General features: G+C 40.3%; 1 protein-coding gene and 1 long non-coding RNA gene across 2 annotated transcripts in view; both read left to right on the top strand.

Annotated features, from left to right (window-relative positions):
- The window catches only part of LOC107739980 (uncharacterized), a 25,698-nt gene extending 20,441 nt beyond the window's left edge, over positions 1-5,257 (top strand). The window contains exon 3 of the long non-coding RNA XR_001640048.1: positions 5,181-5,257. This is a non-coding gene — a long non-coding RNA (uncharacterized LOC107739980). The remainder of the gene's footprint in view (positions 1-5,180) is intronic.
- A 4,510-nt stretch (positions 5,258-9,767) lies between these two features.
- Positions 9,768-24,397, top strand: part of LOC107740003 (regulator of G-protein signaling 3-like) — a 44,836-nt gene continuing 30,206 nt past the window's right edge. The window contains exons 1-2 of the mRNA XM_016552277.1: positions 9,768-9,841; positions 11,605-11,716. Of these exons, the coding sequence (XP_016407763.1) occupies positions 9,791-9,841; positions 11,605-11,716 (163 nt within the window). The 5' untranslated portion in view covers positions 9,768-9,790. The remainder of the gene's footprint in view (positions 9,842-11,604; positions 11,717-24,397) is intronic.

The following is a 24,397-nucleotide window of genomic DNA, read 5'->3' as shown; positions in this document are numbered from 1 at the left end:
TGCAGGCCAGGGTCCTTTCAGCGTGAAGTGACATGCGCTGCGTAAACAGATCTGGTAGAGAGCCCTTGGCCGTATCACGCTCAAGCTCTCTGGCATTAGTTCACCTGTTAGCTCTCGACCCCTGGGTGTCGAAGTTACATGAGTACTCTGGAACGATTAACCAGGCCGTGTGTGACCTCAGGAAGCTCAGCCCGTCTTAGCCTTTGGTTGTTGTTAACTTCTCTATGGGAATTGGTTGCTTATGGAAGTTTGATACTTTTAGTCGTTCCACTACATTAGCACGGTGATTGTACTGTGTTCCTAGCCATTGGTTCGTTTTTAATACACTGCACGAACCAATGGCCGTGCAGTTTCACTACGTGAATGAAAAAAAGGCTTCAGTGCAGGAGAAAAAAGGCTTTTCCCATATGCGTCTGGCAAGACGCAGTACTCGTTCCCATATCTCAGGGAACCGAGGTTACGTTAGTAACCGAGTATGTTCTCAACCTTTTCTTCCACTGGGCTGCACTATGGTCCAAATGCAAGTCTCATGGACTGCACGCATATCATTTACATATTACATCACCAATACAAACCAACAAGATTTATAATATTATAGCCTAAATATTATGATATCTAATCGATTACATTCATTGAAATAAATAAATAAATAAATAATTCTACTCACCATTAATAAAACACCTGATGCTGCCGGGAGTTTACCAATTTTGTGAAATTCGGCTCGGAAGGAGTAACAGCACAGTGAAGTTGCGATTGTAAGTTGCAGTCTGTAAGACGAGTACGGAAGCGTGAGTTGATGCACGACATTGCAGAAAATGTGCATTCACAAATGTAGCCTGTGTTGATCCAAATATGGAAAGCACTTTCGAATATAATAATCTCTCCAGGTTCTCTCCAGAGATGTTTTACCACATTTCTGCAATTAAGCATGATTGCTGCGTAGTATGGGTGTTTCCTTTTGCCTGAACATCTTCAAGTAAGTGGCGGGGCAAACCGAAAGTTGATGCCGAAAGTCCAGCACTCTCCTACCTTCACTGCTAATACTGCGACTATTCTTGTTTGTATATGTTCCTTCGCTGGCATTTTCCACATATCGTTTTTCTCCCTTAATAACAAATTTGTCCATTCTGATGCTCAATTTTACAGAACTAATGGCTGCTGATGACTATTTGATTTGAATTATGCCAAACTGCGTGCTTGTAAGTGTTCGTTAAATGCGTAACGTTAATTACGTGAGTACAGCTCTGCTCATGTCTGAAAATAATATATGAAAAACTAAATTATTTTACATATAAACACTATAGCTTATATTTTTTAGTACATTTTAAAATTAATGTAAAAACTCAAATGAATTGTAAAACTGAAAGTTATTTCTTAAATTGTGATCAGCATGGTGGGCCGCATTTGAATTTGTGACGGGCCGCGGGTTGACAACCACTGCTATAGGCAAAGGAAAACCATGAGCTTCACACACACACACACTAAATTGCATCCACAAGCGAGTGATTTTGTTGCAGCCAACCCTTTCTTGTGGTCACCAAAGCAGAAAAAATTGCTGCTGGGATACGCCACTTTTTTTGGGATTCTCCCAAGTTCTTATTCCTACCATACTTGTCCATTGAATTATTGTATGCAAGCAAAAATGACAATCGCAAGAGAACCCCCTGACCTTGACTGGGGAAAGCACTTGGAGTTGCTTATTTTGCTTTACTGGCTTGCCCATGCATTGTCCTAGAGTCACCTCACAGACCTTATTGGTTCTAAAATAAAAAGTGTTTTGTTGTTCATAAAACTGCTTGTTAAATGAAAGATGTGGTTGCAGACATCTGAGCCATTTATTAACCAGGTTTGTGTAACTGATGTGTCAGGTTCTGTATATAGAGAGAGGACCCAAGAACAGACAGAGGCTGAACAGTTTTGTGCCAAACTCCACCCAGCTGAGCAGAGGAACGAGGGAGAGTCAAGGTCAGGTGAGGGTCAAAACAAGATTGACATTCTGAACCAGAAGGAGATTATCCGAGGATGAATTGTAGTAGCAGGCAGGGATCAATACAGTCTACTCAAGCAACCAGATCTGAGGATAAGAGAGAATCAAATACCAGGACAAAGCAAAAGATCAAACCATGAAGAGAAGGCAGGATTCCACCATTGAAACTGGGCAGAGACACAGTATACAACTCAGGACTGAAAGGACAGAACAAGACCGACAGGATGGCACCGAGGATGTGCGGAGCGAGAACAGGTATAGAGCAAGTAATAATGAGGAGAGAGATGTGAAACGTGAGGATCCAATGAGCAAACAATGCCAAATTAGCTGTGTGAAGCTGCCACATGGAGAAGGAAAAACCAAGTCAAGAACCTGAACCCAAGTCCTGACAGCCTGTAATCCTGCATTCTTAAAGAATGTTGGTGCCATTTGTTGAGGATTAAGGGGGCTTTCACACTTGCATCTTGGTGCACACTCAGGTTTGTCACTGGTTTGTTTGGATAATGTAAATGCCTTTTTCTGAACTTGGGTGCAAACTCACTATGGTACGGTTTGTTCCTGATGTGAACGCAATGATGCATGAATTGGTCAAACTGTGTATTTATGTGTTTTCTCACTCACTTTTATGACAAGCGAGACTGACGTGATGCAAGCAGAGAATTTATATCTAATTTCTGCTCACCTTTAATAGAAATTTACTCCTATGTTCTTTTAACCTTTGCATACATTTGTGCTGGTGCTTTGGAAACCTAATGTTCAAAATCCAAAGTACAAAAGTGAGGCGAGCATGCACTGGTATCTATCCATTTCACTGACTTGTATTACTTGCAGGGTTTCAATTAAATAGTGGAATTTGATGTCCAACAATAAATATTTAATCTAAATTAATATCTGAATCCAAATGAATACCCTACCTTGGTGTTACGCGACTGGGAAACATGTCAAGTGCCTTTAAAGGGTTAGTTCACTCAAAAATTCTGTCATTAATTACTCAAACCCATTTAGTTCCAAACCCGTAAGACCTTCATTCATCTTCGGAACACAAATTAAGATATTTTTGATAAAAAAGAGCTCTTTGACCCTCCTTAGACAGCAATGCAACTGCAAAGTTCCCAGGTCCAGAAACGTAGTAGGACACCGGTAAAATAGTCCATGTGACTATTTTAACAATTTCAACAATTCTTCTCCCCGAGTTACCGTCTTCTGCCATTTTGGAGAGTACCCCAGACCTTAATCAGCGTTGTTTACATTCATCATGTGCACACTGTCTACTAAACGTAAACAATGCTGATTACACGTTCAGAGAAAGCTCACGCATGCTGAACATAAACAACACTGATTACGTTCTGGAGTACACTCCAAAATGGTGGAAGACGTTAACTTGGGGAGAATAATTGTTGAATAAATTATGTTATTTTCTTTGAGCACAAAAAGTATTCTCGTAGCTTCGTAAAATTACGGTTGAACCATGTCACATGGACTTTTTTACTGATGTCCTTGCTACGTTTCTGGACCTGGGAACATTACAGATGCATTGCTGTCTACGGAGGGTCAGAGAGCTCTCAGATTTGATCAAAAATAACTTAATTTGTGTTCCGAAGATAAACGAAGGTCGATGTGAGGGTGAGTAATTAATGACAGAATTTTCATTTTTGGGTGAACTAACCCTTTAATACCACACAGAAACACTAATATAGTTTCTCAATGCACAGACGTTGATTGGCCAACACAGTTGAAACCTTTCAACATACTCCTATCTTTCAAACCCACTCATTACTCTGACCAATTACAGGCCTCTCTAACAGGACAGTTTCTGGCATACACATCTGCTTTGTCACTGTGACTCTCTGTCAGACTCAAGTTATTTCACTTTGATAAATTGTCATTTTTAAAAAAATATATTTGTGAATGCATTGAGAGAGTTTATCTTGATGTAATGTCTTTGTGATCTTGTGTTGTGGACTTAAGTTTCCCCTTAAGTTTCTTGTTAATCTGTTACCGCTGTTAGTATATGCATAACGTTCTGCCTTATCAGAAGATCTTGCAATTGTTAAAATGGGGTCAGATAATACTGTGTGAGCATGGAGTGTTTAAAAAGATGAGACGAACAACAGACATAGACTATATAAATAAAATGTATTTACAATATTCACAGGGAACTTAAAACAACTCAATAAAACTATAATAATTAGGCTGTTAAAAACATTTTCATTTTCCGGAGTCCGTTTGCACCAAAAGATAAAATATAGCAATCCAGCGTGTTGCTAGTCCCAAAGTGAATGTCCCAAAATTGTCCAACAGTGTATATACAATCCAAGTGATGTTTCAATGCTTGTATCTGGAAAAGTATAAGTCAGAATAAAACTCCACAGTTCAGAAAGGGTGATCACCAGCATGTTTGTAAATAAGGGCTTGCTTGCCATGCTGCGTCCTTTATACAGTTCATTTCCTATTTCCTGTCATGTGATGAGTCACATGACAGGCAGACCCAAAGTCACTTAAAGACATACACACATTAAAACGGTTAAGAGGAATAAAATGTCTAAGAACAACATGAAAACCTATTAAAACTCAAATATACATAAAATCATTATAATATTTTGAGCAGGTTAAAACGTGTCCTGTGTGATAGCGTCACAATGTTGCATCAGTTTGTAACGCCTGGCCCTATCAGCTGAGGCTACACAGTTTAAAACAGCTTATTTCTGTTCCTCTGTTGGTTTTTCTAGTTTCCTTACTTTTGTTATTATTTAATAAATGCTACATTTGGATATTGCTTTCTTCTTATTATTTAATAAATGCTACATTTGGATATTGCTTTCTTCTGTCTCTGAGTTTGCCTCACATGATGTTTGTGCTTGTAAGATGAAATCGAAATGAAACTTACATTTAAAAAGTGAGCATGCTTAACAGTCATTAAATACTATCCTAAGTTGTTTTGCACCCATGTTTGTTTATCTATAATTTGTCTCCATTTGCTTAAGGAATAATCTACATTCAGTTGTTCAGTATAATCTACAATATATGGCTCATTAAAAAACGGTAAAAATATTTGTCTGTAGAATTCCTTCACTGACAAATAAGAATATACAAATAATTGTGTTGCTGCTTCTTTGATGGACTGCAGTGTCTTATATTTTCCAGCAGGTAGCAGTGTATCGTACTCATGAGTGTTTGTGCGTGTGAGTTTTAGGTGACCATTCTACGAGGAAAGGACGGCTTTGGCTTCACCATCTGCTCTGACTCGCCTGTTCGTATACAAGCAGTCGATCCAGGCAAGAACTGCTTTGTGTCTGGTGTGTGTGTGCTTGCATTTTTGCCAGAGGATACTGCTGAACTGAAGGCTCGGCATGTGTGGTATTTCTGGATCATGGATCATTAATCATTATTGCCAAATATGGGTCACTGTGTGTTGTGTGTGTTAGGCCACATGACTCACAGCTGATTAACACTCACAGTTATGTCACTACTGTAAATTGTCAGAATGTGACCTGTGTAATTGAGGCAGTCACATAGATTGTGCATGAGTGTGTTTGAGTATCTGTCAGGCCACATGAGTCACAGCTGATTAACACTCACTGTTATGTCATTATATTGTGTGTGTTTCTTCTCTCAGGTGGTCCAGCGGATCAGGCCGGATTGCAGCAGTCAGACACTGTGTTGCAGTTAAATGGTCAACGCGTCAAACACTGGAAGTGTGTAGATCTTGCACATGCTATTAGGTACAAATAACGCTCTTTATATTCAGGGCATAGAGTATTTTGTGTTTATAATGCCTTTTTTTGTGAATACAGTGAATGAAATACTTTACATAGGAAAGGTATTTCTTTTCACTTATTTCATCTCTTTATCTCATAACTTTACAATAGGGTCGCATTAGTTAACGTCTACTAATGTTTTCTTAGTTAACATTATCTATGATTAATAAATGCATTAAAAGTGTTTTTGGTAACACTTTACTTAAATCCTTTATGTATAATGCAATATAAAAATATTCATAATGTACGTAATGCATTATATCTTTTGATAAAAACAATTTAACCAAAGTTAATATCCATTATAATATTTGAAGTTTTGTTTATCATGTTTTTGTTATGCATTATACTTTCTAAAGGTGTAACAATGAATGGATAAGTATTATATTGTATTATACTTGTGGTAATAATTTTTCATGAGATAAGGTGCATTATAAGACATAATTAATGCATTAAAACTACTTTTATCATGCATTATATAAAAAGGCTTTAAGTGTTACAATGTTTATTCATTGTTGCTTCATTTTAGCTAATGTAGTTAACAAATGGAACTTTATTGTAAAGTATTCATTCATTCATTCATTCATTCTATTTAGAACTTGGTGGATGCAAACCAAAATATACAATTATTCATAATAAATTTAAAATATGAATGACACTTAAGGCCCTGATACACTTAAAGGGCACCTATTATGCCCATTTTTACAAGATGTAATATAAGTCTCAGGTGTCCCTAGCGTAACACTAGTTTCAGCTCAGAATACCCCACATATAATTTATTATATAATTTTTAAAATGCCTATTTTTTTTATTTTTCAATGCAAATGTGCTGCTGCTGCCTGCCCCTTTTTTCCAGAATAGGCCTGTGCCTTTACAGCTCCTACCTCAGGATACTCTGCCAAAAAACATCTGTTTGGTTTTGATTATCACGTCTATCGCACTGAAATCATGCGTTTTAAAGCCATATAAAACCAGTTTAAATTTCTTATATACGTTTTTTTTGAGCGCACACATTGAAAGCATGAGCACAGAAAGTGGCTGTCACACGGGATGTGAGTACTAAATGTAGTAAATCAGCTCAAAAGGGAAATATTTACGACTAATCATAACTGGACTTCAGCTCGGCTTTCAACACCATCATCCCAAACCTCCTCCTGTCCAAACTAACTCAGCTATCCGTGCCCACCTCTGTCTGTCAGTTGATCACCAGCTTCCTGACAGACAGGCAGCAGCTAGTAAAGGTAGGAAAATTATCATCCAGCACCCGTACGATCAGCACTGGCACCCCCCAGGGTCGCGTCCTCTCCCCACTGCTCTTCTCCCTCTACACAAATGACTGCACCTCTAAAGACCTCAGCTACCAAATCTGACCTCAGAAGACTACGTAGGATAGTCCGGACTGCTGAGCGAATCACTGGTACAACCCTCCCTACTCTCCAAGAACTGTATTCATCCAGAGTGAGCAAAAGGGCTAGCAAAATCACTCTAGACAGCTCACATCCAGCCCACTCCCTCTTTGAACTGTTGCCATCTGGTCGAGGGTACAGAGTACTGCGCATCAGAACGGCCAGACACGGGAACAGTTTCTTCTCTCAGGCAATCCATCTGTGTAAACATACCTGGCAATAAAGCTCATTCTGATTCTGATTCTGATTCTGATGTGGATGTTTTTACCTGCTCTGCAATTCAGCATTCCAGTCATGTCACACTTGTCATTGCTTACTACTTGACTCACAGATGACCTCAACCACCCAGTGAGAGCCGATACTTGGATACGGCTGACCCTTTCGAGTCCTTGAGCACAGAGGGAAATAGCCCTGCAAAAACATTTGTAAAATACAGCACACCAAGTTTTCCTCTGAGGAAGAATACAAAGTAAAAACCTTTTCAGCACACAGAATTGTTTAACCATTGAGAAGGCTGGGATGCTGTCCAAATAATATTCAAGAGTGCATGGGACAGCCCCTGAAAATCTAGGGAGTCTTGCTCAAGGGCCATACATGGAGCTTCCACCTCTCTGGCTGTGGATGCACAGCACTAGTGAATAGGAAGGAACACATGACCATTTGTGGACCAGAGCATCCACTTCTAAATGAGCCACAGTTAGAGAGTACCAGAGAAAGTGTGTTGTCTCTGAGGAGGTAAACAGGGTCACCTCTGTTTTCTAAATACGTCCCAAATCCTCAGAACCTTCGAAGGATGAATCCTTCATCCCCTAAAGAAAGAGAACATGCTCCAGAATAGAACACGATCTGAACAGACAACAAAACAGCGAATCGGAATCTGGTGCAAACAAATTCCCCCATGGCAATTTATGTATGCCACCATTGCCGTGCAATACATTCAGATCAGGACATGAAAGTCCTGTATGTCTGCATAAAAACTCTTGAGAACCAGGAGGACTGCAAACAGCTCTAGGCAATTTATGTACCACTGAGTGTGAGTGCCTGTCCAGTTGCCAAATACTGCACAGGGCTCCCCAGCCCGAGCTTGATGCGACTGGTGTGATGACTTTGCACTTGTACTTTATCTAGCTTCCCTGCTCCTTCGGGGAGAAGTTTCATAAAGTGTTTCCTCTGACTGCGAACATTCATAGACACTTGGAGCCCGAAGTGGGGTGCAGCTCCTATTGACTCACCAGACAAGGCCACTTCAGATGGAGAATATTGGAAGGGGAATGGATTGGGCTCCTGCTTCAACTTGAAAAAAAAAATGGCCCTGAAGATTCTGAGCTTTGATGAGTGCTGCCACTAAAATGAGTGCTGTACTCACTGCTGCAATTACAGATGAATTTAGAATTTAGGGCTTAAGAAATTGACACTTCCTGACATACCATAAAAGTGACAAACTGAAAAGGGAACTTACTGAGAGGACTTTGAAAGCTGCTGTAAACAATTTTTGTGCCATTAGTGTATTGAAATCTGTAGAGTTTCTTGGCTTTAATCAATACTGCGGCACTGGCACCTTTTCCAAAAGTGTCCCCGTATTTTGATACTCTTTTTATATACTGACATGCATATATGGATATGCAATCTCTTTTTTGTAGATTTGTTCACAGGCTGCATGCACAATAAAGATCTGCTGTATCACTGATGAAACAATAGAAGACTTTTCCTAGTTTCCTAAAATGCACTTAGGTAAATCCATCCTATCCAGTGACCTTTTTGGGTTCAGTTTTACAAATTATCTCATTACTATTTTGATGTGAGAAACCACAGGAAATGATTTAGAGTGTGAATTGAATCACAAACAGTTCTCGATGCTTTTGCAAAGGCGTTTGACTGATTAGATAAAAAAATGATTCATTAGCGAATCTGGAATATATTGATTATTAACAGCTGATAACGGTTCCACCAGAACCAGTCTAAAAAAGTCAGAATATAAACATATAATATAAATATAGGTGTACCGTAGTGATTCAGGATAAGCCAAAAACACGGTTTGGAAAATGGATTCATGGTGTACTTGCTTATTATATAAATTTTGAACACAAAAAAGTTACGGACTGCAGCTTTAATATCACCATGAGCTGCATAGGACCAACAATACCAAGAGTTATGAATAGGAACAGACAATTTTAGTTTCTAATGTAAATCTGTCTAAATGTTTCATAAAATTTCCACAAAAACACATATTTACCATACCACATTCATCATATTTATCAAAAAAAATCACAAACCATATATTTTTTTATGGTTTTTGAAGATAGACAGCATGTCACACAACAAGTCTGATGTAGCCTATGTACCTACAAACACAATTTCAGAAATTGCAAGTTACAGTGTACTATTTTAGAAAATAATGTGGTAAGAGATGGTATGTGTACTGTGTGGGTTAAGTACTCTGTAAAGAGCAGTTACTGCAAGGTTCAGCGATTTGCATATGTTAGTAGTGATTGTGTTTCTTCTATAACCTTCTTCAAACATGGAGCTAATATTATACTGTAAATGTTATATGAGTTAAAAGTGGTTTACCTTGTAATCTGATTAAGAGTCCATTTCTTTCTCTTCTGAAGCCTGTAGATCTGTGTAGCCCAAACAGAACACTGATGATCTCTGAAGAAATGGTTTTATATGAGAGCAAGCATTTTTCTATCAAGGTAAGAGACACGCTGCATATTGTGAATGTGCATTTAGGGCATTTTACGCTTGAAATCGCTTTCCATGACCATTCTAAATGTAGTGCAATTTAATACATTTTTAAATGGGGTTGAATGATTTTTACTGGTATACAATTAACTTTATAGATAATTTCATCTAATCCATCATACCTTTTATTGTTTAATCTGTAGACTAATTTAACCCCCTAATTGGAGTCACACAAAGTAAGGAATGTATGACTTTGTAAGTTACCAAACCAGAACAGAAAAGATTCATGAGAAGGCAAATGGATTAATGTGATGGAATAAAGAAATGTTATATAACCTTTACCCAGAAGGCTTCTCAAGCAAGAATGGTATTGCATAAAGCGAAGATCTGAAAATTTCACACTGAGGAGTAAGTGAGTGTTTTATAATCCTTACCTAGGGCCAAACTCTGACCTTCATTTACAAATACAGCTGGCAGGCTATATTACATGTGCTGAAGAGACAAAAACCAGAGTCAGCATCTGGCCAGATACTGTGTGGGCAGACCCTCCATGTCTGGTAGATACTGCTGCCCTGCATGAACACTGTTTGAAAAACATGCTTATATTGATTGTTTTGTATACTTTTGTCAATTTGAAGAAGCCTGTAACCATGGTCAGACAACAATGTTTCTCAGTTATTTAACCATTTCCCAGATAATGTGTAAAAACTGTACTTAAGTACGCTGTGCCTCTAAAATGTAAAACAAATTACTTAAGACTTTTGCACATCACGTAGACATAACTGTATATCTAATAAATTTGATGGAGATTAAAAACGTTGTAAAAACGTTTTTTTGTTCAAAATGCTGAGACAGAATCAATTCCACAAATGAGTTTTAAATGTCAAATTCTTTTAAACTTAAAATTCTGTCCACTCTATCACTTGAAACTGGTAAGCTGTGACTGTTCCACAATAATCATGCAGCTCATTTGCATGCAATGAAAAACACTGTTTGAAAATTTTCATTTGCAGTTTTTGTTGGTCCATTTATTTATTTTTTACACTTTATGTACAGTGGGTACGGAAAGTATTCAGACCCCCTAAAATTAACTTAAATGATTTTAGCAAATGGCTGCAATATAACAAAGAGTGAAAAATTTAAGGGGGTCTGAATACTTTCCGTACCCACTGTATATGCGTGTGTATGTGTATGTGTGTATGTAGAAGGTTAATATTCCCTTTTCACACTAGGGAAGAACTTTACCACTATACCAAGTTCAATTCAGTTAAATGTAAACAGAGTGTTGCAAAATGCATTGACAAGTGTAATCATCAGATTCCATTGAAGTGAATGCTGTTTTGTGAGCCATGTTAACAATTGAAAGCATGGTAAAAATTCTCTTAAACTGTGTTAAACAGAATGGAGCAAACATTTAGGGAGCAACAAGGTGTCATAATTGCACTAACATTAAAGGCATCTTTTTTCTTTAAACATTAACATTAAAGAAAACATCTTTTCTTTGCTTCTTGCCATCTGAAAATTTGTTCACATGTGCATACACATTTATAGATAACACAACCCCCGTAACTGTCCCATAATTACTCAGTTTAAGGCTCAGTTTAAACAAAAATATTACTTGATTATCTTCAGCAGTCTTTGGGTGAATTATGAAAATAAGTTAACTACGACTGCATGCATCACATGTATTGCATATGACTCCAAATGCTCTTTTGAAACATCTGCATTTGATCAGTTTTTGCTGAATTTACACTCTCTCATGCTCTCTCTCTAGGTAACAATGTTTATATACTCAGATCTGATGTTGGTGACCAGAGAGGATGAACTGGGACGATGTAACGTCCTGCAAAACCCATTGTACCTTAGACAGCTGCAGCTGCGGGATGGTGAGTGACAACTACACACATATTCACACAAATGCACAAACATTTCCCACAGTTACTCTTCAGGTGTTTGTCCCTCAGTGTCAACATTCAGTGAAAGATTTGTTTTTTTTTATGTTTAAGGTAAACCTGCCCTAAATAAGATAATTTTTATTAAAATGATCTGAAATTCTATTATTAATCAAGTACATGCAAAAATGAATGTTCCATTCTTGATTGATTTGTTCTTGTGTTTACGTCATGTTGGTAAACACAGAGGAAAGTGCAGATACAATGTTGTGTGTGGTTACTGAAGAGTGGTCGTAGCTTGTTGCTGCAATAAATAGTGGTGATGTGCAGAATTTTTAAAAGCTATCTAACACATGTTAGAGGGACATGGACAGTTCAAAATGGCATCCCTCAATGGCCTCTGCATTGTCAAAAGCAAAAAAATCAAACAAACTGTACAAAAGATTTCCAGACAGTCTGTAATCAAAAAGAGAAAGTGACAGAGCCCTATGTGGTAATGTTCAGGAAAGAGGTGTTCTAACTCAGATCCCCAGGTTGAGCATCACTATAAAAACAAGCACTTCCTGTCACCCACCCACCCTCCAAACAAAGACAGGTGTGGAAAGTGACACACATAAGTGCATTTACTGTGAACAGGAACAGAACAATATCTCCAAAGAACCAAGAGAAACATTTATTTGATTAGTAGTCCAAATGCAATCTGCGTCACAAGTACACAAGCTTTTTTTAGATTGTGTAAAATTAGTATTCTGTTATAAAATGTTATAGAGCATAATATACCATCAATTGTAAGTCTCATAAACTTTTGTCTATAACTTATCTTACAAATCTATTGAAATATTTTTTAGTTTAATTTTCTATGAATGAGCATGTTTTTATTTATTTATTTATTTAAAAAAATGTATTTATAAAATGGATAGTTGTTATCCTTGATTCTGATTGATTGAGCCGCGTTCGAAGCTGTTGTAAATCTACAAACATACACCTCTTTGTTTCTGCATATGTGTGATGCTCGGCAACCACTTTGTTGCAACTACAACCGTTTCTGAGGAACTACATTTTTTGGTGGAAGAATGATTTTATTAATATCATTATTATATTTTATTTGCTTTGTTTTATTTTGTGAAACCTTGCTACATATATGGAATAACCGTTTTATAAAAGCAATAAGCCCGTGAAGCCATGGTTTACAGTGAATTTTTAACAGCTAAGGGGTGTTGTAAAACCCCCTTAGCTGTTATAATTTCACTATTAAACCACGGCTTCTTGGGGCTTATTGCTTTATTTGGTGTTTTGCCTTTATTATGATACGACGGTGGAGCGCAGACAGGAAGCAAAGTGGGAGAGAGAGAGGGGGCAGGATCGGAAAAGGGTACATGACGATGTTAATGTATTTGGTCTTGGCGGAATAGATCTGCAACGCTGCTGCTGCTGCTGCTGCTGTTGCGGCAGAGCAAGTACAGAGACTTGCTATTGCCAATACATCCACAACATGCGGCTGTGAGCATGTAAGGAATATTGCTGCTGCACATACAGCATATATGAATAACCCCCATAGCATACATGATCACCCTGTAGCAGATCTATACAGGTGGAGCTGGGGAAGGTGGAGGATTTATGAAGTGCACTGCTACTGCTACAGCAAACACTGTCAGGAAATTGAATGTTGAGCAGTGAGGTCATATGTTACAGATACAGGAGAGAATCAATCAACTGTGCCATGTGATAATGACGTCATTATGCCATATTGAGATCTATAGGACTGCGCCAGTTAGAGTTTCATGCCAGAACTTTGTATTTGTCTTTTAACAAGAAGTTCAAAGTGTTGTACAGTAAGAATCATGAACATGAATTAAAAAAAATCAAAGAAAAGAGTACCTCTTTAAGGGAATGACAATGGAGGGGAATTTCTGCATGTAACAGTGGTAGAAGTTAAGAGAATCCTAAGAAGCATTGCAACACTTTCATACCCTTGGGACCGTCTATGTAGCCCATACATTGCACAGAAGATTGGTGGAAGGAGCATTTTATGATTTGCGGAAGAGCTGATAATCTCAAAGATGCTGGTGTACCAACTAGACATGGTGAATGTGCTCGGTCAGGTTCAAGAAGTAGAAAAGAAAATTGTGTGTGTAGATGAGAAATCTGTGGAGGTACTCAAGGTCTTCCTTGCAAATACGAATTAAGTTGTGTGTGACCAGGGAAAAAAGGAGAGCCTGTGATAACACCTCCCTGCGGCTAGGGACTTCCTTGTGCACTTTGTGCAGTGTCGTAGCAAAAGGAGAAGGCGGTGCTTTCCCGAGAGTGTGGTCTTGCTGATCTGTTTTGAGCATGCACGAGCTGGGAAACGTTACGGTTTGCTTGTAGGAAAAAAAGAGGAAGTCCTCATTGCAGTTTCTGTTGTTGGATTAGCTGGATTTTGCGTTTCTCAGAGTGCGGGGGATATTCGTGTGGTGAGACTGTGTAGTCCACAGTGACGGAAATTGAGCGTGAGTGTTTATTTACTCTGTTCATTTACTGGTTGATTATCGTACATTACTGTTGTGGTATTGAGGAGAAAGTAAAATGTACCTCTTCCTCTTTTGACGAAATAATATCAGAGGGAAGAGCGAGTATACGTGAGGGTACATGTGAGCGATGGCTCTGTGGATCTCGGTTGAGCGGTTCAACGCTCAACAGTGAGTGACATTTATTTCTGTCTTTAACCCAAATGTTTGTTCATTTAGAGAATTGTTAATGAGCAGTGTACTGTTTCTTTCTGAGGCTGGTGTTAATCTGAGTTATCCAATAATCTGTTTTAAGACATTAAAACATTGACAGTGATGTTAAGAAAAACGTGAAACGTGTAACATCGATTTACTTTGGACATAAAAGTGTGCCTGGCTTATGATCATGTATTTCAAAAATTGTTCCTGTGTTTTTGTTCTCTACTCAGAAAAGCATCATAAGCCACTACCATTGTTTATCAGGGTATTGACCTAGCCAAGAGAACTTGTAGTTGTGTACATTAGAGAAATTGTGTATTTTGTTTACATTTATTTTTGGACATTTTATTTTGGATGCAAACTCCTTGTTGTAAAAATGGGTTTCTTTTATTGTTTTCCTCATATATATTTTATTTCTTGATCTTGCCCACAAGTGGAAACCTCTGTCATTAATGCCACATTCTTCGCATATGTGGTTATAAATAAAGAACCCATGTTTTTATAGATGTCTGATGATATTTGATGTACTCCGGTAGTAAGTACATTACCACGGTCACATCTGTTTGGTACCAGGAGTGGGGTAGTTCTCTCAGCAGGTTTCCGTGTAATTTGTTTTTATTTAAAAGGGAAAAAAACGACAACCCTGTTAGTTAAGTGGGAGGATAAACAACAGTAGAGGTGAAGGAGGGTCACGTTCCGGAGGCTACAGAGGGAGCTGTGCGCAGCACAAGGAAGGTCTGCAGGACAACAAGGTGCCAGGGTGCCAGGACCCATTGGAACGAGGAAGCGGCATCGGACTTTGTTGGTGTGAGCTTTACAAAGACTGAGACTCGGTAGAACTGAGGCATAGGGCTTGGAGGCGGAAGTGTCTGAGGAGGGGGCCACCTGGGGGGAGCCGCGTCTTGGGCTGACGACGGTGAGGGAGGTAACGCGTTCTTACAACTTCAGTCACAAATACAGGAGTTGGGGAGAAGACACGATCAGGTGATGTCGACACTCGCTGGGCTGAGCACTGTTAATACCAGGTCTTATGTCTATATTCCCAGAGAAAAGCAAATTGTTCCTTATTGCGGTGACTAGTAAAGATTGTCAGACCATTGATGAGTTTATCGAGGAACTCGAACGAGTTATTTGGGTAAGGGGACTGAGTGAAGAGGATCAAGTAGATTTTATTTTGTCACACTTGAGGCGATCGGCTCTGGATGAGGTTAAACTGTGTATGGGGAGGGAGGATACACAGCCTCGGGAGCTGTTTGCGTACTTGAGGAACGCATTCCGGGAGAAACAGACTACCCCTAAGCTGTTACATGCTTTCTATGCCCGAAGACAGTTAGAGGGGGAGGATCTTAAATGCAGACAGTGTTAAATGCAGCACTCAGGCAGTCACTTAATGCGGTGCCTGATGCACAGCTAGCGTTAAGGGATTAGTTTGTGGAGGGGATCAGGGACCCCATACTCCAGCAAGAACTGGGCTCTGAAAGGTCCCAAAGAGCTAAAGTTAGGTCCAGATATACCAGAGATGGTTAGCCTATTTGCTTGAGGTGTGAAGGGGTAGGACATATAGCCCGCCAGTGCACAGTGCCAGGCAAACAGGAAGACCAGATAGCGGCTCCTACAGAAACATAGGCGTGTCGGGAAATGCAGTCCCTCCATTGTGCAGAGCCGAGCAATGAGAGGGGATGACCATGGCTCAGGCAGTGTTCCTCTGACTAAGGAACGTTTTTTGGAGTGTGCAGTGGGCAAATGCCCCGAGGTTGAAATTAGTATAGGGAGAATAACTGTCAGGTGTCTTTTAGACACGAGTAGTAATGTGAGTACATTGACGGAAAGTTTCTTCAGGGAGCACTTGCACAGGGAAGATAAGGATATGCACAGCACCTCGAAGTGGTTGCGAATTACTGCCGCTAATAAACTTCCTCTTCCATATTTGGGGTATGTAGAGTTGGATATTCAGGTGATGGGTGTAACTATACCGGGCTGTGGATTTTTGATCGTCCAAGATCAGAAGGATGGAGAAGCTGATCTCTCGACTCCAGGTATTCTTGGAATGAATATCGCTCAGCGCTGCCGACAGCTAATCTTGGTGGAATTTGATAATGCACTGAAAGGAGCGTTAGATTCAGATTGGCAAGATGCGCTCAGTAAAGTTCAGGAAGCGATGTCAGAAGGTGCACAATCTACAGTTCGAATAGCCACATAACAGATGCGTTTGCAGTATGTGACGAGGATCTTGAGTACACCGATCTCGTAAAACATGAGATTCATGTGACTGATAACATGCCGGTCACACAAGCCTACAGACGGATCCCTCCAAATCAATTTGAGGTGGTTAAGGAGCACAATTCCGGACTGCTTAAGTAGGGAGTTATTCCAGAATGTTCCAACTCATATGCTTCACCAGTAGTCTTAGTCAGTAAGGCTGACGGGAGTCTACGGCTGTGTGTGGACTACTGCAAACTGAACTTGAAGACTCAGCGAGATGCGTTTCCCCTGCCGAGAATAGATGAAAGCCTAGATGCGCTGTGTAAGGCCTAGGTGTTTTCCACCATCGACTTGGCAAGTGGCTACCACCAGGTGGCTGTCCATGAAAAGGACCAACATAAGACTGCCTTTGTCACACCTTTCGGACTTTATGAGTATTTACGTATGCCGTTCGGCCTTTGTAACGCGCCGGTGACATTCCAGAGGCTCATGCAGGCCGTAATGAGCAATCTGGTGTTTCAAATAGTCCTCATTTACCTGGATGACTTGCTGGTCTATTCGAGTATGTTCAAGACTCACCTGGCTAGTCTGGAAACGGTATTCCGCTGACTGAGGGGACTGGATTGAAGTTAAAAGTGGAAAAATTTAACTTTCTACAAACAGAAGTAAGGTTTCTAGGGCACCAAGTATCGGCTCAAGGTGTAGGCCTTGATCCCAACAAAGTCAGCGCAGTAGTGCAGTGGCCAGTGCCAAAGACCATAAAGGAACTGCGGCCCTTTTTACGATTTTGCAGTTATTACCGCCGATTTATCGCGGGTTTCGCTAAGGTGGCAGGACCTTTGCACGACGTCATAAATATGTGCACCAAAAAGGGCAGTGGGGTTCAGTGCGATAAGTTATTCCAGGGCGCTTGGACATTAGAGTGCCAACAGGCATTCGAGCATCTTAAGGAAGAGCTTACTTGCACTCCCATGCTGGGATATGCTGTCTTTTCCCTCCCGTTTGTATTGGAGACTGATGTCAGTAGCTGGGGTTTGGGTGCGATCTTGTACCAGTACCAAGGTGGGAAGAATAGGGTAATAGTCTACACTAGTCGGAGGCTAAGAGGTGTTGAACACAGTGACCGGAATTACAGCAGTCTAAAACTGGAGCTCTTATCCTTAAAGTGGGCTGTAGTAGAGAAATTTAGAGGTTATCTGCTGGGATCTTGGTTCGTGGTACTTACAGACAACATCCCATTATGTCATCTTAACATGGCTAGGTTGGGGGCAGTGGAACAGAGATGGGTGGCACAGTTGGCTGTGTTCAATTTTGAAGTTCGTTACCGGCTATATGTTGTAATACAGCGGCTGACGCTCTGTCTAGGAGACTGGGGTTAGAATAAGGGGAGGAGGTGACCGTAGACGCTGAGTATGATTATTGTGTGGCCATCTGTAATGAGGTATATGGGGGTACCACTGTAGAACCAGACCTCGGCACAGCTAGACCGGTCCTAGGGAATCTAGTTGAAGAGGAAGGTAGCCCAGATTCTGATCTCGGAAACACTCCAACATTACCTGGGTATACTAGGGAGCAGCTCTGTCACTTTCAGGATGCCGACCCCTCTCTAAGCCTTGTTAAGCAGTTTTGGCGTGGTCAGAGGAAGCCCTCTGCTCGGGAGAGACGAGGGCTGCCTCAACAGGTGAAGTCATTACTCAAGCAATGGGATAAGTTCAAGGAAGATGGAGGACTATTGTATCAAGTAATTGATAACACCTTCTTGGGTGAGTCAACAACTGCTACTTCCCTCTTGCTTAATTGAACCAGTGCTGCAGTGCGTACATAACCAAATGGGGCACCAAGGAATCGAAAGGACGCTGAGCTTGCTCAAACCAAGGTGCTATTGGGCAAGAATGTATGAGGCTGTAGACACGTGGGTAAAAAACTGTCAACGTTGTGTGCTTGCTAAGATGCCACAGCCTAAGATTCGGCCATCCTGGACCCCTTTTCTGGCTTCTCGACCATTGGAGGTGGTGGCTGTTGATGGTCGAGAACATGTTCTGGTGGTGACCGATGTTTTTACCAAGTTTAGCCAAGCATTCCCGATCAGAGACCAGAAAGCCGATACCACGGCTAAGGTCCTCCTGAGAGAGTGGTTTCTTAGGTATGGAGTGCTAGAAAGACTGCACTCTGACCAAGGGAGAAACTTTGAGAGCGCGGTAATAGGCGAACTTTGCAAGTTGTATGGGGGTCGGAAGACAATAACTACCCCATATTATCCACATGGAAATTCCCAGTGTGAGCGATTCAGTCGCACCTTGCATGACCTGTTATGCTCGTTGCTGCCCAAGAAAAGGAGAAGATGGCCTGAGCATCTGCCAGAGCTGGTGTATGCCTACAATGCAACTCTTCATTCTTCGACGGGGTATTCTCCATATTATATGTTATTTGGGACACAACCACACCTTCCAATCGATGCATTGTTGGGTTGGGAGCCTGGGGAAGGCACGGACTCCAGTTGGTTGTCGGTTCACAGGGAATGATTTCAAGAAGCCCATATGAGAGCGAAAGAGTATGCAAAGAAGAAAGCAGAGGAACGAGCTGCTAGACACGAGAGCGATGTATTGCCCTGAACTCAAAGTTGGACAACAAGTGTATCTAAGACACCGTCCAATGGGGAGAAATAAAATCCAGGATGCACGGGCACCAGAGGTTTATGTTGTGAAAGACGTTCAAGGGACTACGTATGTAGTGGAACCAGATGGAGGAGGAGATCCCACCAGCGGGATCAAATATAATCTTACACAGCGCATATGATCTTCATATGATAATATCCACGTGAGACGCGCGCACATGTAAACGTCCAACGTAAACAAAGTGTGAGGATAGTCAAGTTAATCGCGGCTACTGTTAGTTTCTGGAAGACGACGCGCTGAGTGGAATAACACAGAATTTACCTCAGAAGAAAACGCGCTGAGAGGAATTAGCCAGGATTTACTTCAGAAGAAGAACCAGATGCGACGCACTGCTTCATCCAGTGGAGCAGAAGATCAATTTGATGAGTAAGTAATGTTTCTTTTTTGCATTAGTTAACGTGTTATTGCGACACAAACTTGAACACATTTACTTGCTGGGTTTTTCCCAAATTATAATTCCTGACTAAAATGTTTGAAATCGAACGCTAAGTCTAAGAATGTTTAGACCATGTTTATTATTAATACTATGCTCACAAATATAATTTTTATAACGTGCTAAACAATAATAATTAGTTTCTCAGATATAAAATGTCCTTTTTTACGATAGTACAAAGCATGTGTGAGTCTATGACAAAAAAAATCATATTGTACTATAAAATCATATATACTAGGCCAGTGTTTCCCAAACTTTTTTTAGTCGCAGCACCCTTTGGAAATTTTAACAAACTTGTGGCACCCTACAAAATTAATTTTGTCACAATATTAGAATTTCTAACTTTGATATGATCATTTGAAAAGTATAGATATTCGGTACAACAGGGAAGAACTGCAGAATATAATGTCATACAGATATTTTTAATATTAAAAATTTTTGTCCATCAATGGTGGCAATCAGTAGGCTAATTTCTAATGAAGAGACCAATTTATATGACAGAGACGATGTTTATTATTAATACTCTGTTCACAAATAGATTTTTATAACGTGCTAAACAATAATAATTAGTTTCTCAGATATAAAATGTCCTTTTTTACGATAGTACAAAGCATGTGTGAGTCTATGACAAAAAAAATCATATTGTACTATAAAATCATATATACTAGGCCAGTGTTTCCCAAACGGCAGCCGAAATTTCGGTGCATCTCTAATTATTGGCGACATCAGAAATGGATATTATATAATAGATGCTTTTTTGAACATTTTAGCAATTTAAAAATATTAAAAAATGATTTTTTTACACGGCACCCCTGCTCTCGACAGATGGCACCCCGGTTGGGAAACACTGTATTAGGCTATATGACTACAAAATCATAGTTGGGTTTTTCCCAAAATATAATTCCTGACTAAAATGTTTGAAATCGAGTGAAACATTGTCAATATGATAGACAATTCATTGTATTTCAATTTCTTACTACACGATGATGTTTTCATGCTCTATATAATGTAAAACAATAGCCTATATAAAAGTAATATGAGTGTACACTGTAACATGATGAATGCTACGAGTCTAAGAATGTTTAGACCATGTTTATTATTAATACTATGTTCACAATTAGATTTTTATAATGTGCTAAACAATAATAATTCGTTTCTCAGATATAAAATGTCCTTTTTTACGATAGTACAAAGCATGCGCGAGTCTATGACTACAAAATCTCTATATATACAGATGCTCCTGATATTAACTTGCTCACAAATGTTTTTTTTTTTGGTTGTTTGTTTTTTAGTGATCAGAAACCTGCACCACAGATGAATCCTGCTGACTTTCACTTGAGTCTCTTCAAACTGTTTTCCTCTGAGAGCACTGTACCAGCATCAGATGTTCAACTATGAATGCTACGAGTCTAAGAATGTTTAGACCATGTTTATTATTAATACTATGTTCACAATTAGATTTTTATAATGTGCTAAACAATAATAATTCGTTTCTCAGATATAAAATGTCCTTTTTTACGATAGTACAAAGCATGCGTGAGTCTATGACTACAAAATCTCTATATATACAGATGCTCCTGATATTAACTTGCTCACAAATGTTTTTTTTTTTGGTTGTTTGTTTTTTAGTGATCAGAAACCTGCACCACAGATGAATCCTGCTGACTTTCACTTGAGTCTCTTCAAACTGTTTTCCTCTGAGAGCACTGTACCAGCATCAGATGTTCAACTACACTGATATTCAATGGTAAAACAAGCTCCTTGACTACTGATGATGTTTTTTTGTTCTTGAATCCATGGAAAGAAGCAGCAAGCACTTAAATATCAGGTATGGTTTACTTGTTTTCAGGAATGACTCAAAGTCTGTCCACATCTCTGTGATTAGATAAGTGTGCACAATAATGTGTCTTTGACCTTCATTATGTATGTTTTTATTATACTGTGTTGTAAATAAAATACAAATAATATAAACAATTTTTTTTTTCAATCTCCTCACATTCTCTCTTATCTGCCTCACAGTCACATGACTCACTGATGGGCCATTATGTGACGGCCCTTTGTCTCTCAGGTGTGAATCACTAAATATTCATGGCCATTGTCACTCCCTCGCATAAAGCTTGACTATCACAAAACATGTCTTACAAAATGTAAATCAATATATTGTTTTCTGTGAATGAGTAAGACTGATTACTCAAAAGTATTATTCAGAACTATTCAGTATGGGTTTTATGGCCTTATTTCAGCTACATTTGTTCCCCCCAAAACTTACTAACCACGCATAATATTTTTTTTTTCTAAAAAATGCAAACATGTACATCCATCTTGCTCACATATTATTGTAGCACAGTTTGTGCTGAATACAAAAAAATACATGTTGGCCAATAGTATGTTATAAGTAGCTGAAATAAGCACAAATGTCAGGGCAATGTCAAAAAATCTCAAGGGCCCTAAAATCACCTCAGACCCCAGAGGGCTAAATACACCACTAAACAAGGTAATTAACGAGACACAGGTGGTATATACACAATCACACATGGGAGAAACTAGGTCACGGAGCACATGGGGAGCAAATGGAGCACATGGTGGGGGACTTAGGAGGATGACAAAGGAGTGGAAGTATGATGGAAAAGTGCTGGCAGGAAATCCGGTAAACAAAACTGGTGGAGGTTCAGGCGGAGGACGGACTCCTGGGAGGAGGACGGCAAACAGAGTCCAGGGAGGAGATGATGGAGGGAGGAGCCATGGAGGAAACTGGAAGGACTTGGAGCAGGAGGAGCCAGGCGGGACCCAGGCCACAGCCATGATGACGACCCACGGTGGAGCCGACGGAGGGAGGAGCCATGGAGGAGGAAGGGCTGATGACTCCAGGGGGCCGACCAACGGCGGCGGAGCAGGTGGCGGAGGAGCCCGAGGCGGAGACAGAGAGCCAAAGAGCCAGGGTGAAGCCTAGGATCCAGAGGGCCAAGGTGGAGCCGGAGGCTTCGGGGACCGAGGTGTAGGTAGAGATCCGGAAGGTCACGGTGGAGCGACAGAGGACTGAGGTGGAGCTGGAGGGAAGGTGGAGCCCAACGCAGCCAGAGGGACGGAAGGACAGAGCAAAGCAGGAGGAGTGCAGTCCCGAGGTGGAGGTAGGGGAACGACTGACCAAGGCGGAGCCAGAGGGACGAGGGAGCCTGGCGGAGTTGGTGGACTGACGGCTCTGGTGGAGACGAGGGAGCTGGAAGCCATGGTGGGCTCGGGCAGCTCCGCGCCGCGGGGTGGTAGTTGATTGGGATCTGGGTCCAGAGTGGAACTGGCGAGATCCTCCTCGGTACAGATGGTGAACGGGGATCCGTTTCTCGCCAGTATCCACTCCACAAAGGCGGCGAAATCCGCTTGAGGACCATTTTCGGATGACGGCGCTCTGAACGCGGGGTGCAGGCTGGTGTCATAGAATGCGCAGAGCACGTCGTCCAGGGAGGTGGTGAGATGGGCGATTTCCAGAAACAGTCTGGTATGGCCCTCGAGTGATCTCTTCCCCTGCTCCAGCAGGAGGCGGAGATATTCCAGACGGGAGAAGGGGTTGAAGGGGTCAAAGGGATCCATAGGGAAAACAGAAAACAAAACACTGAACAAACACGGAAACAAAAATGGAGGGGAAACACTCAGTTAAACTGTTTGGCGGTCGAGTCTTCTGTCACGGTTGTACTACCGCGAGGAACGAGGAGAATTTCGAGAACACCGTCTTTAATATCCAGGAAACGAGGAGTACAAGGCAGGCAGGAACACACAGGTAGCACAACGGGGAATGACGATTAAGACTCGACAAGGAAACATAGGGCAGACCATACTTTAAATACACCACTAAACAAGGTAATTAATGAGACACATGTGGATCAGATAACACAATCACACAATCAATGGGAAAACTAGGTCACGGAGCACATGGGGAGCAAAACACACACAGACAGTCCAGGGGCATGATAAAAATGTACCTCTTCCTCTTTTGACGGAATAATATAAATGAGGAGAGCTAGTACACGAGAGAGTACATGTGAGGGATGGCTCTGTGGATGTCTGCGGTTCAACGCTCAACAGTGAGTGACATTTATTTCTGTCTTTAACCCAAATGTTTATGTTCATTTAGAGAAATGTTAATAAGCAATGTACTGTTTCTTTCTGAGACTGGTGTTAATCTGAGTTATCCAATAATCTGTTTTAAGACATTAAAACTTTGACAGTAATGTTAAGAAGAACGTGAAACGTGTAACATCAATTTATTTTGGACATAAAAGTGTGCCTGGCTTATGATCATGTATCTCTAAAATTGTTCCTGTGTTTTTGTTCTCTACTCTACGGAAGTTCTAAGCGGCCATGCAATATTATTTTTTTTCCTTCTCGTTTTCTCGTTATAACGACTTAATTTTCTCGTGATCTCGACATAACGAGAGTTGTTTTCTCGTTATAACGACTTAATTTTCTCGTGATCTCGACATAATGAAAGTTGTTTTCTCGTTATAACGACTTAATTTTCTCGAGATCTCGACATAACAAAAGTTGTTTTCTCGTTATAACGACTTAATTTTCACGTGATCTCGACAAAGTTTTTTTTGTAATCTCGTTATAACGACTTAACGAGAAAATTATCTCGACATAACGGGAGTTGTTTTCTCGTTATAAC

Source organism: Sinocyclocheilus rhinocerous, unplaced genomic scaffold, assembly GCF_001515625.1.
Source record: "Sinocyclocheilus rhinocerous isolate Xijiao unplaced genomic scaffold, SAMN03320098_v1.1 scaffold285, whole genome shotgun sequence".
NCBI classification, from domain to species: Eukaryota; Metazoa; Chordata; class Actinopteri; order Cypriniformes; family Cyprinidae; genus Sinocyclocheilus; species Sinocyclocheilus rhinocerous.
The sequence above is the reverse complement of the archived record's forward strand: the minus strand, read 5'-3'. Positions and strand labels throughout refer to the sequence as shown.